General features: G+C 39.4%; 1 protein-coding gene across 4 annotated transcripts in view; it reads right to left on the bottom strand.

Annotated features, from left to right (window-relative positions):
- Positions 1-14,715, bottom strand: part of LOC131706871 (dedicator of cytokinesis protein 5-like) — a 163,057-nt gene that overhangs the window by 46,871 nt on the left and 101,471 nt on the right. For 3 of the 4 annotated variants that reach the window (XR_009310858.1, XM_059008765.1, XM_059008766.1), the window contains exons 26-37: positions 12,482-12,618; positions 10,551-10,646; positions 9,348-9,446; positions 8,508-8,602; positions 7,272-7,350; positions 6,230-6,330; positions 3,137-3,195; positions 2,402-2,556; positions 2,124-2,209; positions 1,478-1,634; positions 1,002-1,042; positions 348-438 (exon numbers count right to left, since the gene is read on the bottom strand). Coding sequence is in view for 3 of the 4 variants with exons in the window: in XM_059008765.1 (XP_058864748.1) it covers positions 348-438; positions 1,002-1,042; positions 1,478-1,634; positions 2,124-2,209; positions 2,402-2,556; positions 3,137-3,195; positions 6,230-6,330; positions 7,272-7,350; positions 8,508-8,602; positions 9,348-9,446; positions 10,551-10,646; positions 12,482-12,618 (1,196 nt within the window). In the remaining variant the exon portion in view is untranslated. The remainder of the gene's footprint in view (positions 1-347; positions 439-1,001; positions 1,043-1,477; positions 1,635-2,123; positions 2,210-2,401; positions 2,557-3,136; positions 3,196-6,229; positions 6,331-7,271; positions 7,351-8,507; positions 8,603-9,347; positions 9,447-10,550; positions 10,647-12,481; positions 12,619-14,715) is intronic. The other variant, XM_059008767.1, reaches the window with a different exon arrangement.

Genomic DNA, 14,715 nt, shown 5'->3' with positions numbered 1-14,715 from the left:
CTAACAGAACACAGGCAGTACAAACATGTGTAATAATTGAGAGCGACAGTTGAAATCATTTAAATGTGACCTCCATAATATTTCACCAAAACACAACCATATCAATGAGGTATGAGATCTTGAGGCATGGATACTGAACTGCTCCCTCCCTCCCTGACCCCCAAAGAGAAAGTGTGCTCCCTTCAGTCGAGGGCAGGCTTGAGGCATGAAGACTGAACTGCTCCCTTGTCATGGTCTTTACCAGGCAATGCATTGGAGTAACATATAGAGGATTCCAGTCACTCCAGATATGTAAATCCAGCACCTTTCAAAAACACCAAAATGTAATTCTGCTAATAAACATGCACCTGTAAGAGTTCAGCATGCAGGAGCAGGGTGCAGGCTGCCTCAGTGTAGTTCTCACTGGCCCGCTGCAAATCTCGCAGCTTGTACAAATACCTGGAGAGGAGAAAAGGATTCAGATTAAGGCTAAATAGAAGTATTGAGTCACTTTTTATATTGTGTATTTGTCAGATGTTGTAGGCACAGCTCTCTTAGTGCGAATGGTCAGTATTTTCCTAAACGTTTAATCACATGTTCTGTTTTACAGGGATCTTTTATTAAATGTTTTTCAAACTGCTCCATCATTTATAATATCTTAGAGCGTTATAAACTACTGTAATTGAAAATCAGTATAAAACCTAAATTAATACAAAAAGGAAATAGGACTATAAATACTAAATCAAGGGTACTTTCATTGAAAATGTATCTGACCATTTAACAGTAAACCGTTTAAACACTTAATCTATTAAACATACATTGAAAATATTATGTTTAAAATCGTAAATTAGCAAAAAAACTAACAGATTTCGCTTATTGATTTCCATTTTAAAACAAATTAAAAAAAACTGGTAGTAATATACACAATAAACAATTTGGTTTTCTTAACTACACAGTTGTGCAACCTTGGAAAAAGTAACATTAATGCGTAAAAAAAAATGCAAAGAGCTGAAAAGTCTTACCGTATGTAAATGTCTTCTCGTTTTTTCTCCTTATAAAAGTTCTAAAACAAAAATGCATAACATAACGATATGACTCAAAGTAATGTCAAGTCCCATTTTAATACAGTGTGTGCTACAGTTGGGGTACAGCAGGACTCCTACTTTTGAGGTTCAGTGGGATGTAATCAGCCTTTTGTCATTTAAAATAAATTGGCTTCACTAATTCATGCTTTCATGTTTACCTATCTGTTTATCTTGGCTACATATTAAGTTCTTTCATAACTTTATTCTTCCAACAGCTCAATCAGAACATGCATACGCTTGAGGGATCTGCAGAGTTAGTGCTTCAAGTGAAAATACTGCTTAATTCAAGTAAAGCATACCCACTGTGTGCCTCCTTCCCAGACAACCTCTAGGTTTTCCTTTTTTTAAAGGCACATTAAAGACTTCTGTATTTAAATGTGCTTTTAATAATTAAAATAGCTATTGTCACACACCAGGACATTGACAGTGCAGCTCATGCGGTGCTCGGGGCTCTCGTCGTGGGTGATGGTGCGATAGGCCAGCAGATTCTCCAGCAGACTGCTGAGCAGCAAGACAAAGGTCTCCCCGGAGCTGGCCAGGTAGCGGTGCCGCCGGCAGTGCTCCAGCAGCCTGGAGAGAGGGAGTGAAAGTGGGAGGGTGGGAGCGAGAGGGGGAGTGGGAGGGAGAGGAAGATGAAGCGAGAGGGAGAGGGAGCGAGTGGGAGGGAGCAGGAGCATCATTGTACCGCCATGTCACACAATTATCAGTTGTCACTGAAAGACACATGGCAAAATTGTAAGGCAATACTATTACCATATATGAGAATGAGTAAATTTTGTTGGTTTGCAACTTCATTTGATGTACATTCAGGTGAAATATTTTGGCTCAGATAAATTATGATGGGTATAGTTTTTGGATGCAGTCAAAGGATTCACACCAGGGTAATCTACCTGGGCACTTACATTCCAGATGCAGTCAGCTAATGTCCACTGATCAGGGTTCTATTTATAAATATGCCGTCAGAAAAACAAATTGAGTTGCATCCTGAATATAACATCCACTACAACCAATGAAGGATCCTGGATACATTCGATCAGCTTGGTGACTGGAAGAACCTACGTCTTCTCCAGCAGGACCTTGTACTGCTCATCCCCCCGGCCTCCTTCCACCTCCTGGTCCAGCTTCATAATCAGCTCGTTCTCAAACTGAAACCAGAAGACGACGCCCATTAAAAATCCCTCCGGAACACTTCAACTCCAACTGCTCCCTAACCATCTGTCAGCTTCCAATAATGACGTACGTGCTTTTAGGACTTTATCCCAAGAATGAACCCCTCCCAACACACACACACACACACACGCACCGCGCAGGCACACCCTGACACTGCAGCTACTCACCGCTTGGAAGCTGCGGCTGGAGCTGGAGTTGTGCTCACACTGCATCATGTCGAAGAATATTGGGATGGTTGCTTTCCTTAAGTCGGGCTCGGGGACCAGCGTCACCTCCAGGATGGAGCCCACCATGGCAGGGATGAACTTCATCTTGTGGGGACCTGTTGAGGACACCAGCGAGGTACACTGAGCATCAGAGAGGGCTGCTTCATTAGCAATAGCAACACATTGCAACAATGAAATCCATGCTTACAGTGGAAAAAACTAAACAATAGTAGGATATCCACCACAATCATTGTCTCAGTTTCATTCAACTATGAGGCAACAAAATGAACATTTTATTAACAAATATGCTGACATTTGTAACAGCAAATAAGCCTGGTACAGGACGTTAGAATGCCAACAAATGCTTGTGTAGCTTCAAGAGCTAATTCCACAAATATCTTGCAGTGATGCTGCTCTGATCAGCGGTTTACAACATCCTTTCAAGAATGGCTGCTGTTACTGAAGCAATGGAAATAACTTTGAACTGCGTACGGATTGAAACCTCTGAATGATGGATAACATCGTCCTCTGTGGGCAGAATGGGAAGTCTAACACATATCCGTACACTGGGAGTAAAGCCCTTCATAAGAAGGATAAATGCATTTGGTTTAATTATATATATATTAAGTTCACAATGTTCAATACAAGCACTGGGAGGGAAGGGGTTTACAATTACAAACAGAGCCAGTTCCTTACCAAGATTGTACCACATGTCCCTGATTGTAAAACCAATTTCTTTCCTCATGTCTCCATACCTTTAAAGAAGAAAACAACGGTCAGTGTACTTTTATTTATTTATACAAAAAGTATTGCAAAGCACTGTACAGTACAGAAAAAAGAACAAACCACTATGCATTTGTATAGCATGTCACACATACAACTGCCACAGTCAGACCATTTAAATAACAGATTTAAATAACAGTATACACATAATACAAAAGCAGCAATTTTAAAGTTACATTAAAACCCACCAAGATAAGAAAGCCATTTTATAAAAGTGCATTTTTAATCTTGATTTGAAAACTGTAACGGTCCCAGCTTTCCTGACAAACGAAGGCAGAGCATTCCATAATTCCGGAGCGCTACAAGAAAAAGCCCTACCTCCCGCTCTACCCCCCCGCTCTACCCCCCCCCCCCCCGCTCTACCTCCCGTGTTGCTTTTGTTGACCTGGGAATAACCAGCAGCCCCACATCCTGTGATCTTAAGAGTGCGGTTTGGAAAATACGGGGTCAGTAACTCCTGCAAATAACTAGGTGCTAATCCATTCAGGGCCTTGTAAGTTAACAGCAAAATCTTAAAATCAATTCTATACTGCACAGGGAGCCAGTGTAAGGAGGCCAAAACAGAGGTAATATGTTCACTTTTTCTAGTTTTAGTCAGAATTCTAGAGGCGGTATTCTGAACAAGCGGGAAACCACACCTTTTAGGTCACCAGAAAAAATACAAGATGATACAATTATCAATTCTAGATTAAACACAGGCATGCATTAGTCTCTCGGCATCAGATATGGAAATAATTGGTCTAAGTTTGACTACATTTCTCAAATGGTTTAGTAACTTCCCTTATATGGGAATGTTACATCATATACACATACAGTTGTAGTCAAAATTTTACATCCTCAATGGAAATTTATAATTTTTAGAAATTTCTCATAAACAGAATTTTAGGAAAAATCTTTTGTAGTAAAAGTTTTGCTTTTGTGAATGAGGAAAAAAAGTTATAAGCAATAGATGTTTACAATTATTTATTTAAGCAATTTTTTTTGCAAAACTCCAAAAATGCCAATTCAAAAGTATTCATACCCTTTGATGCTGTGATAGTATCGTCTACAAGGCGTTAAAAATGTCAGTATGATAATGCAGAACCTAATTCTAGAAAAGTCTAGAAAATGCTGGATTTGAGGTGAACATTCTTAGAGAGTATAAAAGGGTTAGGCATAGGATGATTGCTGTTATTACCAATAAGCCAATATGGGAAAAAGAAAAAGAGCTATCTGAAGATTATTTATAGTCATAAAGCTGGCGATGGATACAAGAAGATACAAGAAGCGTCTGAGTATCCCAATTTCAACTACTGTTTCTATTATCAAGTACAAGACTCGTGGTACTGTCACAATGATCCCTCGGTCTGGAAGAAAGAAGGTTCTTTCACCAAGAACAAGTAGAAGAATTGTGAGGAAGGTTAATAACAATCCGAGATTGACTGCCAAAGAAATTCAAAGTGAATTGACTGAAGTGGGACTGGGGTTTTCATTTCAACCATAGGACGAGTATTGCATGATGAAGGTCACAATGGTCGCAGACCAAGGAAAAAGCCACTTTAGGAAAACGTCACAAGGACAATCTCTTCAAGTTTGCAAAACAGCATTTGAATGATGGATAGGAGTTCTGGTCAAAGGTTTTGTGGAGTGATGAAACAAAAATCGAGCTATTTGCTCACACTGATAGTCTTTACATTTGGAGAATGTCTGGTGAAGCAAACAAAGAAAAGAATATACCTACTGTCAAGCATGGAGGTGGTAATATACTTCTGTGGGGTTGTTTTTTCTCTAATGGCACAGGAAATGTAGTTCCAATACATGGTAAACTGGATTCCATAGCACACCAAGAGATATTGACCAATCATCTGAAACCCTCTGTTACAAAACTTGGTTTAAAGCACAACTGGACGTTCCAACACGACAACAATCCAAAGCACACATCAAAATCTACTTCAGAATGGTTAAAGAAGAATAAAATCAAGGTTCTGGAATGGCCTCGTCAAAGTCCTGATCCAAATCCGATTAAGAATCTTTGGTATGAGTTTGAAGAAGGCTGTGCACGAGAGAAGTCCTCGGAATTTGAATGAACTGGACCAATTTTGCATTGAGGAATGGTCAACTAGCTATTAATTTAATTTTCCTTGTCAGGGTACGAATACTTTTTAATTAGCATTTTTTGAGTTTTGCAAAAAAAAATTGCTGAAATGAGTAATCTATTTCTTGTAACTTTTTTTCCTCATCCACAAAAGCAAAACTTTTGCTACAAAAGATTTTTCCTATAATTATTTGTTTGACAAATTTCAAGAAATTATAAATTTCCATTGGGGTATGTAAACTTTTGACTACAACTGTATATTTATAGAACAGACACACACATTAACCAGCCGATGTCACAACATGAACAAGTTTTCAAAAACGCAGGAGAAGTTGTATATCTCTAACAGAGGTTGCATGTAAGAAATACGTATGTCAATGCTGTTTACTATAGAAGCCGGAAGAGGATTTGTCATCTTTGAAGTAGCTCAGGGATGCTATTTGGAGAAACTAGAAGGCGTGGAGAAATACAACAAAAACATACATTATCCAGAATAATAAAACTGGCACTTGGACAGCATTTTTTTTGTTAAACATTCATTGAAATAATCTTTTTAAATGGTTTTAATAGCCTTTGACTGACATCTGCTATTGCTGTAGCAGCACGGATATGATCCAAACTATTTCACCTGCTCCATGTAGAATATCGTATAGGGGTTGTACGATACGGCTGGTCTTATTGTCTACTCTTACCTTGAGTGGAAGATGAGCTTGTATCTTACACAGCACCCTATACTAGATTTTTTTACAATTAAAAAAATTATAATTTACACAGCATAGGTAACTTTAATGTGAAGTCATTCCCATCTGATACAAATTTCACATGAATATCAGGGTCTTCTTTGTTTTATAATTGGATCGCCTGTGTTTTATAATTGTGTCCCCTGTGTGCCTGTATTAAGACTGGCAGTCTGAACCCTGCCCTTCGCCTACTTGCTGATGATTTTGTTGCGTTTCTCCTGCGAGAAGGTCTCCAGCTGCAAGGACTTGTGGGTAAGAAATGCGACAGTCAGATGGAAGTAATTGTTCCACAGCTGCAGAAGGGAAGAGACACAAATTAGCTTGAAGGCATTGATAGATAAACAAAGAAAAAGCATCAGTATCCCCTGCCATGGGTATAAATTCATACTTAGAGCTACAGTATCATGGAAAGTAAATAATGTATAATAGTGTCCTGTTCAAGGTACCGTACAGGTAAACAAATCTATATAAAACATGAGAGGGCAACTAGACTAATCTTAAACCATATTTAAAGTTAACACAAGGACAAGTAGGCACCAAAGTAAGTTAATGCAGAGAGTAACATATGCATGGAACAGTTTACCAGGTGAAGCAGTAATAGTTAAACCCTCCATTGGAATATCCTATTAGATTCTAACAAAAGAACAGGCCCAAATACTGGTCATAATAAATATTTGTTTGCTTTTAATAAGAGCAGGGATATTTTATAACAATGGTAAACAATAATGCCTAGCCTATATCAGTAGACTGCAGCATTTGGTTCTGCAGGCACAACAATATTCAGTATAATCAAACATCAAAGCACTAGAATCTATGCTGCCCTCTTCTGAAAAAAAGAAAGTATTGATTTTACACTGAAAGCAGCAGCGCAGGATCACAGCACTACAGTTTGACTTGCTTCCATTTACCATATGATTTGACACAGTATTGTGGATAATCCCTATTGGAACAACTGTATGAGCCTTGATGGGCCGATCAGCATAGTCTCATTAACAACACTGTTCTAATACACTTCATACTATAATACTCGCTTCTGGCACAAACTCAGAGAGAGAAGCCACCAATGGGATGGGCAGAGAGACTAAACTGCTCCCTCACCTCTGTGAGAAAGTTTGGTCTCTCCAAAGCAGGTTAAGGACATGCCTGCAGCTCACATTGCCACTCAGTGCTGTTCCAGCTCTGTGGATACACGGTGATATAGTATCTACAGTTAAGATGTTCCCTGCACACTTACCTGCAGTTCAAAGTTTGCCTCGTCCAGGAAATACTTGTTGAGAACATCTGCAAACTGGTTGATCGCTCGTAGAAAAACCCTGTATAATAAGACAACAGAAAACCTGTGACAGTCCATTCGAAAGCACAGCATTAGTGCAATGATCAGACAGTAATTCAGACAGCAAGCAGTCACGAGTGACTGATCTTTTCTGAGAAGGTTGCTGCGACAGGGAGGAGCCGGCATGCATCCTTTATCCTTAGTGTGGCAAACCGGGTTATGTTTTTCCACTGCCTTCTGGTGAAAAGAAACACTTTTCACAACAATAGGGGGCCTGTAGATTTTTATTAATTTACAAACAAAACAAAATCCTAACTCCTCCAAGGAGTGCTAACTAAACTTTTTAACAAATGAACTGGAAGGCTACACCGTTTACCGGTGACCAAAATACCATCAAAGTATCAAATACCTTTCTGTAGGCCTGTCCCCACTGGCTTCACCCAGGCCTTAGCCTTCACGCAGACCTCTCAAACACAGTTTGACCTGCTTATTTATACCTGCCTGCTCAATCCCAGGCAGGTGTCCTTCATTAAATTAGAGCCAGGTGATTCCACTTCTGGCTCTACTCCAACCCTATGGCATTCTGGGGGATGTAGTCCTGCAGCTAACCACTGGACTACATATTTCCTCCCCCTACTCTGCCACATCTGTGTGAGGATGTGGGAAAGGCGTGCTGCAGATTGGTGCAGAGCATTCCCCATTCAGACAGTGGGCTCAGATTGGTGCAGAGCATTCCCCATTCAGACAGTGGGCTCAGATTGGTGCAGAGCATTCCCCATTCAGACAGTGGGCTCAGCTCAGCTGTGCCAACTTGCTTTTAAAAGTAAGCAGGAACATTTCTAATAGAGTTGAAGTTTTGTTCTTGTGTCACAGTGGACAATTCAGGATTAGTAGGTTTTGTGAAACTGAGCAGCCTGCATTTCCCCAAAGTAAACAAGAAACCGTAAAGAATAGCGAGATAGGAATGACTTGTGTAGAGGATAGTTGGGATTAGGTGCTTGGAGGAACCTTAGGGTAATGTTAGGGTTTTGAAAATCATACTCACTATAAGACGTCAGCTTTGCTTTTCTATTTTTCTTCCTTTTTTTACTTCCCAGATTTATTTAAGATTTACTTAAAATAAGTTACCAAGCATTAAAAATACCCCTAAGTCATGTAAAAACATGTTTTCAGTACATTATATAAAACTTCACTTGCCTGATCTGTAACAGGTTCATTATCATCCAGTCGTTGGGAAAGACATTCTTCCCAATCAGGTCTTTAAACATGATGAACGTTTCCATCAGGAAATCCTAAACAGAACCAGAAGAAAGAAACAGTGGGCATGTTGTTGAAGCTGACACCCTGGGATCCTTCAAGAAGCTGCTTGATGAGATTCTGGGATCAATAAGCTACTAACAACCAAACGAGCAAGATGGGCTGAATGGCCTCCTCTCGTTTGTAAACTTTCTTATGTTCTTATGTTCTTAACTCAACCAGCTCATATGCACAGATACACACTTGAAATGGGCATTTTGTTCAGTCTTTTTTTAAACCTTTTTGTAAGGTCCACTGCAGACAGGGTGCTTGGAGTAAATTGTGTGCGATATGCACTTTGAGGTGCATGGTCATAAAGAATAGGAAACCAAACAACAAAAATGAAACATCATTTTTTTTAACATACTATTTCTACAATACATTCTGAATCGTATTCAGAATGTATTGTAGGGCAGCAGTGCGGAGTAGTGGTTAGGGTCTGGACTCTTGACGGGAGGGTCGTTGGTTCAATCCCAAGTGGGGGACACTGCTGCTGTACCCTTGAGCAAGGTACTAGATTGCTCCAGTAAAAACCCAACTGTATAAATGGGTAATTGTATGTTAATATAATGTGATATCTTGTAACAATTGTAAGTCGCCCTGGATAAGGGCGTCTGCTAAGAAATAAATAATAATAATAATAAAGTATTCAAGGTTGAAATAATTGTTACTTCTAAAAGATCTTCAACATTTTTACAGCCTGCTTTTGAAAGGCTGGAATGGCGAGTATACAGCACTCACAATGATGTCATGACGGGTTTTGAAAGTGCTGATGTAATGGCTGTAATGGGAATCGTCCATCTGCTTCAGGATGGCTGTCATGGAAGCCAGGTACTGGCCCTGGAGAGAGAGAGAGAGAGAGAGAGAGAGAGAGAGAGAGAGAGAGAGAGAGAGAGAGAGAGAGAGAGATTCTATACAGCTGAGGAACACACATACCCACGTCCAATTAAAACATCAGAACTGATTGATCGGTATAAGCGGCACCATGACCTACATCCAAAGTGTATACGTCAAAATACACAGATTCTTAAATTCTCAATAACTTGTGAAAAAGAATGTCCGTACCAAGTTATATCACAATTGGATTTAGTTGTCTAGATATATGTAAACAAGCATAACATGTACACACAAGTATGTGTGAAATCAAAGTCAGTAATCAACAGACTAACGACTAATTTCTGATTAATTGTTCACATATTTAGTGTTAACTATGTTCTGTATTGTCCTTTCGTTTAGTTAAGACAGTTCCCCAATCAAGCATGTCTGTATATATCAAGTCCCTGCTGGCACATACAGTAAACAACCTCCATCAATCATTTTGTAAATATTTTTTGGATGTTTGTTTCAACTACTTTCTTTTTTTTAAAAAATTTAGTTGAACTGGCGGCGACTAGGCTAGAGCGCCTTTACCGGATGCGCCACTCGGGAGACTTCTATGTAAAATCTTACAATACAAAATAAAAACTGTTGAGTTTATGATGTATAAGCAATTACTGAACCAGAAGAAAATCTGTTGTGATCAATAAAAGAATGCCTTAACTAAGTTTCATCACAAATGTGCCATGCATCCTCAGGGGAGAAGAAGAAATGTGCAAAAAATGACTTTTATCTTCCAAGATATTTAGAGAAATAGTTTGAGGAAGTGCACTTGAGTTCCACTGGAGGAGCACAGTAACAAAGCAGAGCACATGAAAGGAGTTCAGAGTTAACAGACTGGATTCTCAATGAAATGTACTTCATTAGCACAATTTTTGTCTGAAAGGATAACACTTTTACATTTCTAAAACAAATAAGAAGCAGTTTTAGACTACTCACAAGCCCCTAAATGAAATGTCTGAGTTGCTTATTTCAGGTTTGGTAACTTTATTGGGTGCAGTTTTGCTATTTGAAAAAGCATGCTACTGAGATGTGCAGTAAATAGCCAATGTGTGACAATGTGCTTACGATGAGAGGGGAGGGGCGGCTCATGCAGATGATGGTGCGGTTGACCCTGCGCAGGAGACGCTCCATGATAAGCTGGACGTGTGCCCCGCAGGAGCCCTGCAGAGAGAGGGAGAGCACAGCTACACACTGGGCACAATCGCTGGTGGCATTAGCCTGCCCTGACACTGCATTATAGAGGGGTGAAAAACACAACAAAGAGCCAAAGAATGTTCCTCATGAAAGCAGATAACCAAATACCACGTAGCTAACAAAATACCACAAATCTTACCTGTTTTGCAATTCCATTAGCTACATGCTGTTGGTCTTAAATGTGCAGTTTTGAAAGGAACACATGTTAGCAGTTTCTATGCCTTATTCTCTTCCACTTCCTGGGTCACTTCACCTCAGCAGTGTCTTCTGGGTCAAAGCGTGTTACTGGCTGAAAGCATGTCAGTCAATAAGGGAAGCAACTGGCTGGATTAGGACAGGAAAAAAGCCATTGAGGGGCAGGGACCCCATGGACTTGCAGCCCTATCTGAAAGCATGGCCTGCAAGAGATTTCTTTAACCAGGTGCAATAGGAGATATCCCTAAGACTACAAGATGAATATCAATACATTTACCACAAGTGCTTATTTAAAAACTGCCGATTTGAGACTCAAATAACAAATGGAAGTGCACAACAAGTAATCACTTTAAAGACTTGGTATAAAGCTACAAAGTAGGGAAATCCCCTACAAAGTCAAAGGAAGCTACACACACACACACACACACACACCACTTGTTCTGGAGTTACCGATTTGGCATCTCAAATTCAAGAAGCTGGTATTTCCAAAAGAATCCTCAATACTAAGCTTGTGCAATAAGGAGACATTATTTGTCTCTCAATATTAAACTCGGCTCTGCCCTAAAGTGGAGGGAATGGTTCTAATTTGCATCATCGACTGGTGAACAGAAAGGACTAATTTATACTCCTTCAGTTCAAAAACCTTTGGATTAGTAACTGCATTGACATGTACCTGAGCTATTGCAACAAAACCAAAAATGCCAGGCAGATGACCGGTTATTGATTTCAGATCTCAATTAGGATTCAGAGAAGACAAAGATAACAGTTACTGTTTTATTTAGAAGTCCTAAAGTGGTGGTCTGTTTCTCTTCAAGATGACAATGAAATGCATTATTTGTGTACACTAAGCAACTTCAGATAGTAATAGGGTACCATCACCAGGGTCGACCTTAGGGTTAGGGTTAGGATTAGGGTTAAGGTTAGTGATAGGGATAGGGTTAGGGTTAGGGTGAGGGTGAATCGCTCATTAAAGTAATTAGTGTAGCGTGCAGATTTCCGAAGGACAAAAGTGCAGTAGCGGTTGCCATCCATTAACTTACATCCATTAAATTACATTTTAGAACATTAATAAATAGTTTCAAGCAGTTTTTTTTATATAGTGCACAAACAGCAACACTATGTTCACAAATTGCGCGCCAGACATTATCAAATACATTATTTATTCACTAAATCGGCTTATTTGACTATTTTTATCTCAATTATTCAACAAATTAGTTGTTGTTTTACCCCTCGTTTGTACATTTAAAATCTTAGCACAACTTTGATAAATCTGGTGACAGAAATACCTGTCTGAACCAGACAGTAGCTGCACACATTAACAAAACTGTGCAGAATGCAAAACACTTTTAGCCAAGAGAAATCAAACACTGCTAATGATTCAGAATCAGATTAAACAAGTCATTGAATCCATTTCTCATTCAGAACCACTGAATCCAAGGCTCCGACATGCCTTCGTTGTTATTTTCTCATTCAGAATCATAAGCTTTTATTTTTTTTGTATTACTTCACTAGAGCAAAAGCTTAGTAAATCTGGTTTAAGGTTTGATCACAAATCAATTGTGCATTTGAGGAAGCCCAGTGAATGGTTCAGCTCCAGAGATACTCACCACATCCTTGCGGTCCAGCACCTCCAGGATGTTGCTGAGAAGCTGGCTGCACGCCTCGTAATCCGGTTTCTGGGAGCGGTCGTCCAGCTGACCGCTTAACTGGTCAGTCATCAGCGGGAGCAGCACGTCACGACACTCTGCAAGAAAATCAACCGCAGGGTTTTAGTTTCATTAGCGGCTGGTTTCACAGTCCTCAGTTAGCACTGATTTTGGACTGTTCACAAAGAGAATGTTTTATCAAACTTATTAATAAAAACAAGCTTGATATTCCTGAAACTGTTCTGGACCAGTGATGGTTTCATTAAGAACCAGAATACAACAGTTAATATCACATTTTGTTTTATTCATAAAAATAACAGACTTTGAAAAAACATTCTTTAACTGACTCATGAGTTAAAGCTTTGTGAATAGAGGCCAACAGATAGTGCAGTGGTAATTATTAGTGGTAACTGGGGTCTGTGAACCAGCTATCAGACTATTTCAGTCCCTTGCTTTGGACTTGTACTGGCTAAAGGGGTTTTCACACTGGACGCTGCATGGCAAAAGCAATGGTTTTCAATGTTACGCGCAGCGGCAGAAGGACGCGGCACCGCAGAGCGGCGTGCAAGAGATAAAATATTTTCAACTTTTGCCGCGCCGCGTCGTGACGTAACCTACCAACAGCCAATCAGGGAAAGCAGGAGGTTCCTTTGCTAGGAAGAAATAAAAAAATAAAATGGAGGAAAAGCTGCTCGCATTAATTTCAGGTTTCCTGGCGTTGTACAATACAGCAATTAATAGTTACCGAGATATTAATAAAAAAGATGTAGAATGGTGGTCTGTGAGTGTATAAATGGGATTACAGAGTGAATATTAAATATACATAAATACGTAAATGAGGTAAGATTTATTTTTTGTGCACAAAAAACTCCACATTAAAAATAATTATGCACCTGCTACTATAATATAAGCTTTTTTTTTTTTTTTTGGATAAATTAACTGCAGACAAACTTTTAAAAGATAAAGCAAAACGTTTTATCCAAATCTGAGACCTGGAATGACCCATAAGTAAAAATGTAAAAGATGGGATAGTAAACTTAAAGAGACCCGCTGTATTTATTAAACGATGCTGTGCTGCCATGCCACTTCACTGGAGCAGCCGATGGTATTCGCCGTACTGTTTTGTTTTCTTCAGGATGTCATGTACCCACAATGATCTTACATACAGTTTTTTTCTTTCTCCGGTAGAGTAGACCGATCGCAATTTCTCTTTGTTTTGTTTGCTGTGCATTCTTCGAATATATATATTAATAGCATCTTGGAGGGGGTGTCGGGTCTTTCGGGGTGATTGTGGTGCTACATAACGTAAACTTTTTTTTTTTTGGATAAATTAACTACAGACAGACTTAAAAGATAAAGCAAAACGTTTTATTTGGCGTACATTTATTATATTTTAACAGTTTTTAAGAAAATTAATACAAAAGGAGGGGGATTGTGGTGGTGTGGGGGTTACAATTAGGTTTTATAAAAAAAATATTTATAATGTTTTGCTCCTCAGTTTTGTCTTTTGTCAGTGTCTTCAGTTCTGTCAAAAGAGTTTTATTTTCCCGCTGGTATTTACTGTTTGTTGCTCGGTAACCAAAAGCCACTGTACCTGCAGCCGCGACGTAACAACAGACCGCCCACTGACTTTACCCTGCCGCGTTTGGTGTGAACAGTACTGCAGCGCGCCCGTCCAGTGTGAACGCCCCTTTAGTACTATTCTACAGGGCTGGCATTAAGATGCTTGGGTCACAGAACAAGCCATCGGAAACACAAATTTGTGATAAAATAAATGTAATATATTCAATGACAAACTGATCTTTCCATTTTGTATTGTGTTTTTTTACAGTTGTTCTGTGCAAGTACCAACATTCAGAATGCTATGCATGCTAGATAAACCACAGTACGTGTTAATATACTCCATGCCATCGGCTTCATGCCAGCACAGTATATTAAAGTTTACCAGTACATGTGCTTGAAAATTAATATTACAACTGTAATATGCAACTTTACTGATCTGTTATAAAGTATTACTGTAAATATAGCACTGGTTTGTTTATTGAGTATTTTTATAAAGTTAAAATCTGAGCAGTTGTGTGGTCGGGGTCTCTCACTGCGAGGGAGCAGTTGTGTGGTTGGGGTCTCTCCTTGCGAGGGAGTAGTTGTGTGGCTGTGGTCTCTTCTTGCGAGGGAGCAGTTGTGCGTCAGGGGTC

Source organism: Acipenser ruthenus, chromosome 37 (assembly GCF_902713425.1).
Source record: "Acipenser ruthenus chromosome 37, fAciRut3.2 maternal haplotype, whole genome shotgun sequence".
Classification (NCBI taxonomy): Eukaryota; Metazoa; Chordata; class Actinopteri; order Acipenseriformes; family Acipenseridae; genus Acipenser; species Acipenser ruthenus.
The sequence above is the reverse complement of the archived record's forward strand: the minus strand, read 5'-3'. Positions and strand labels throughout refer to the sequence as shown.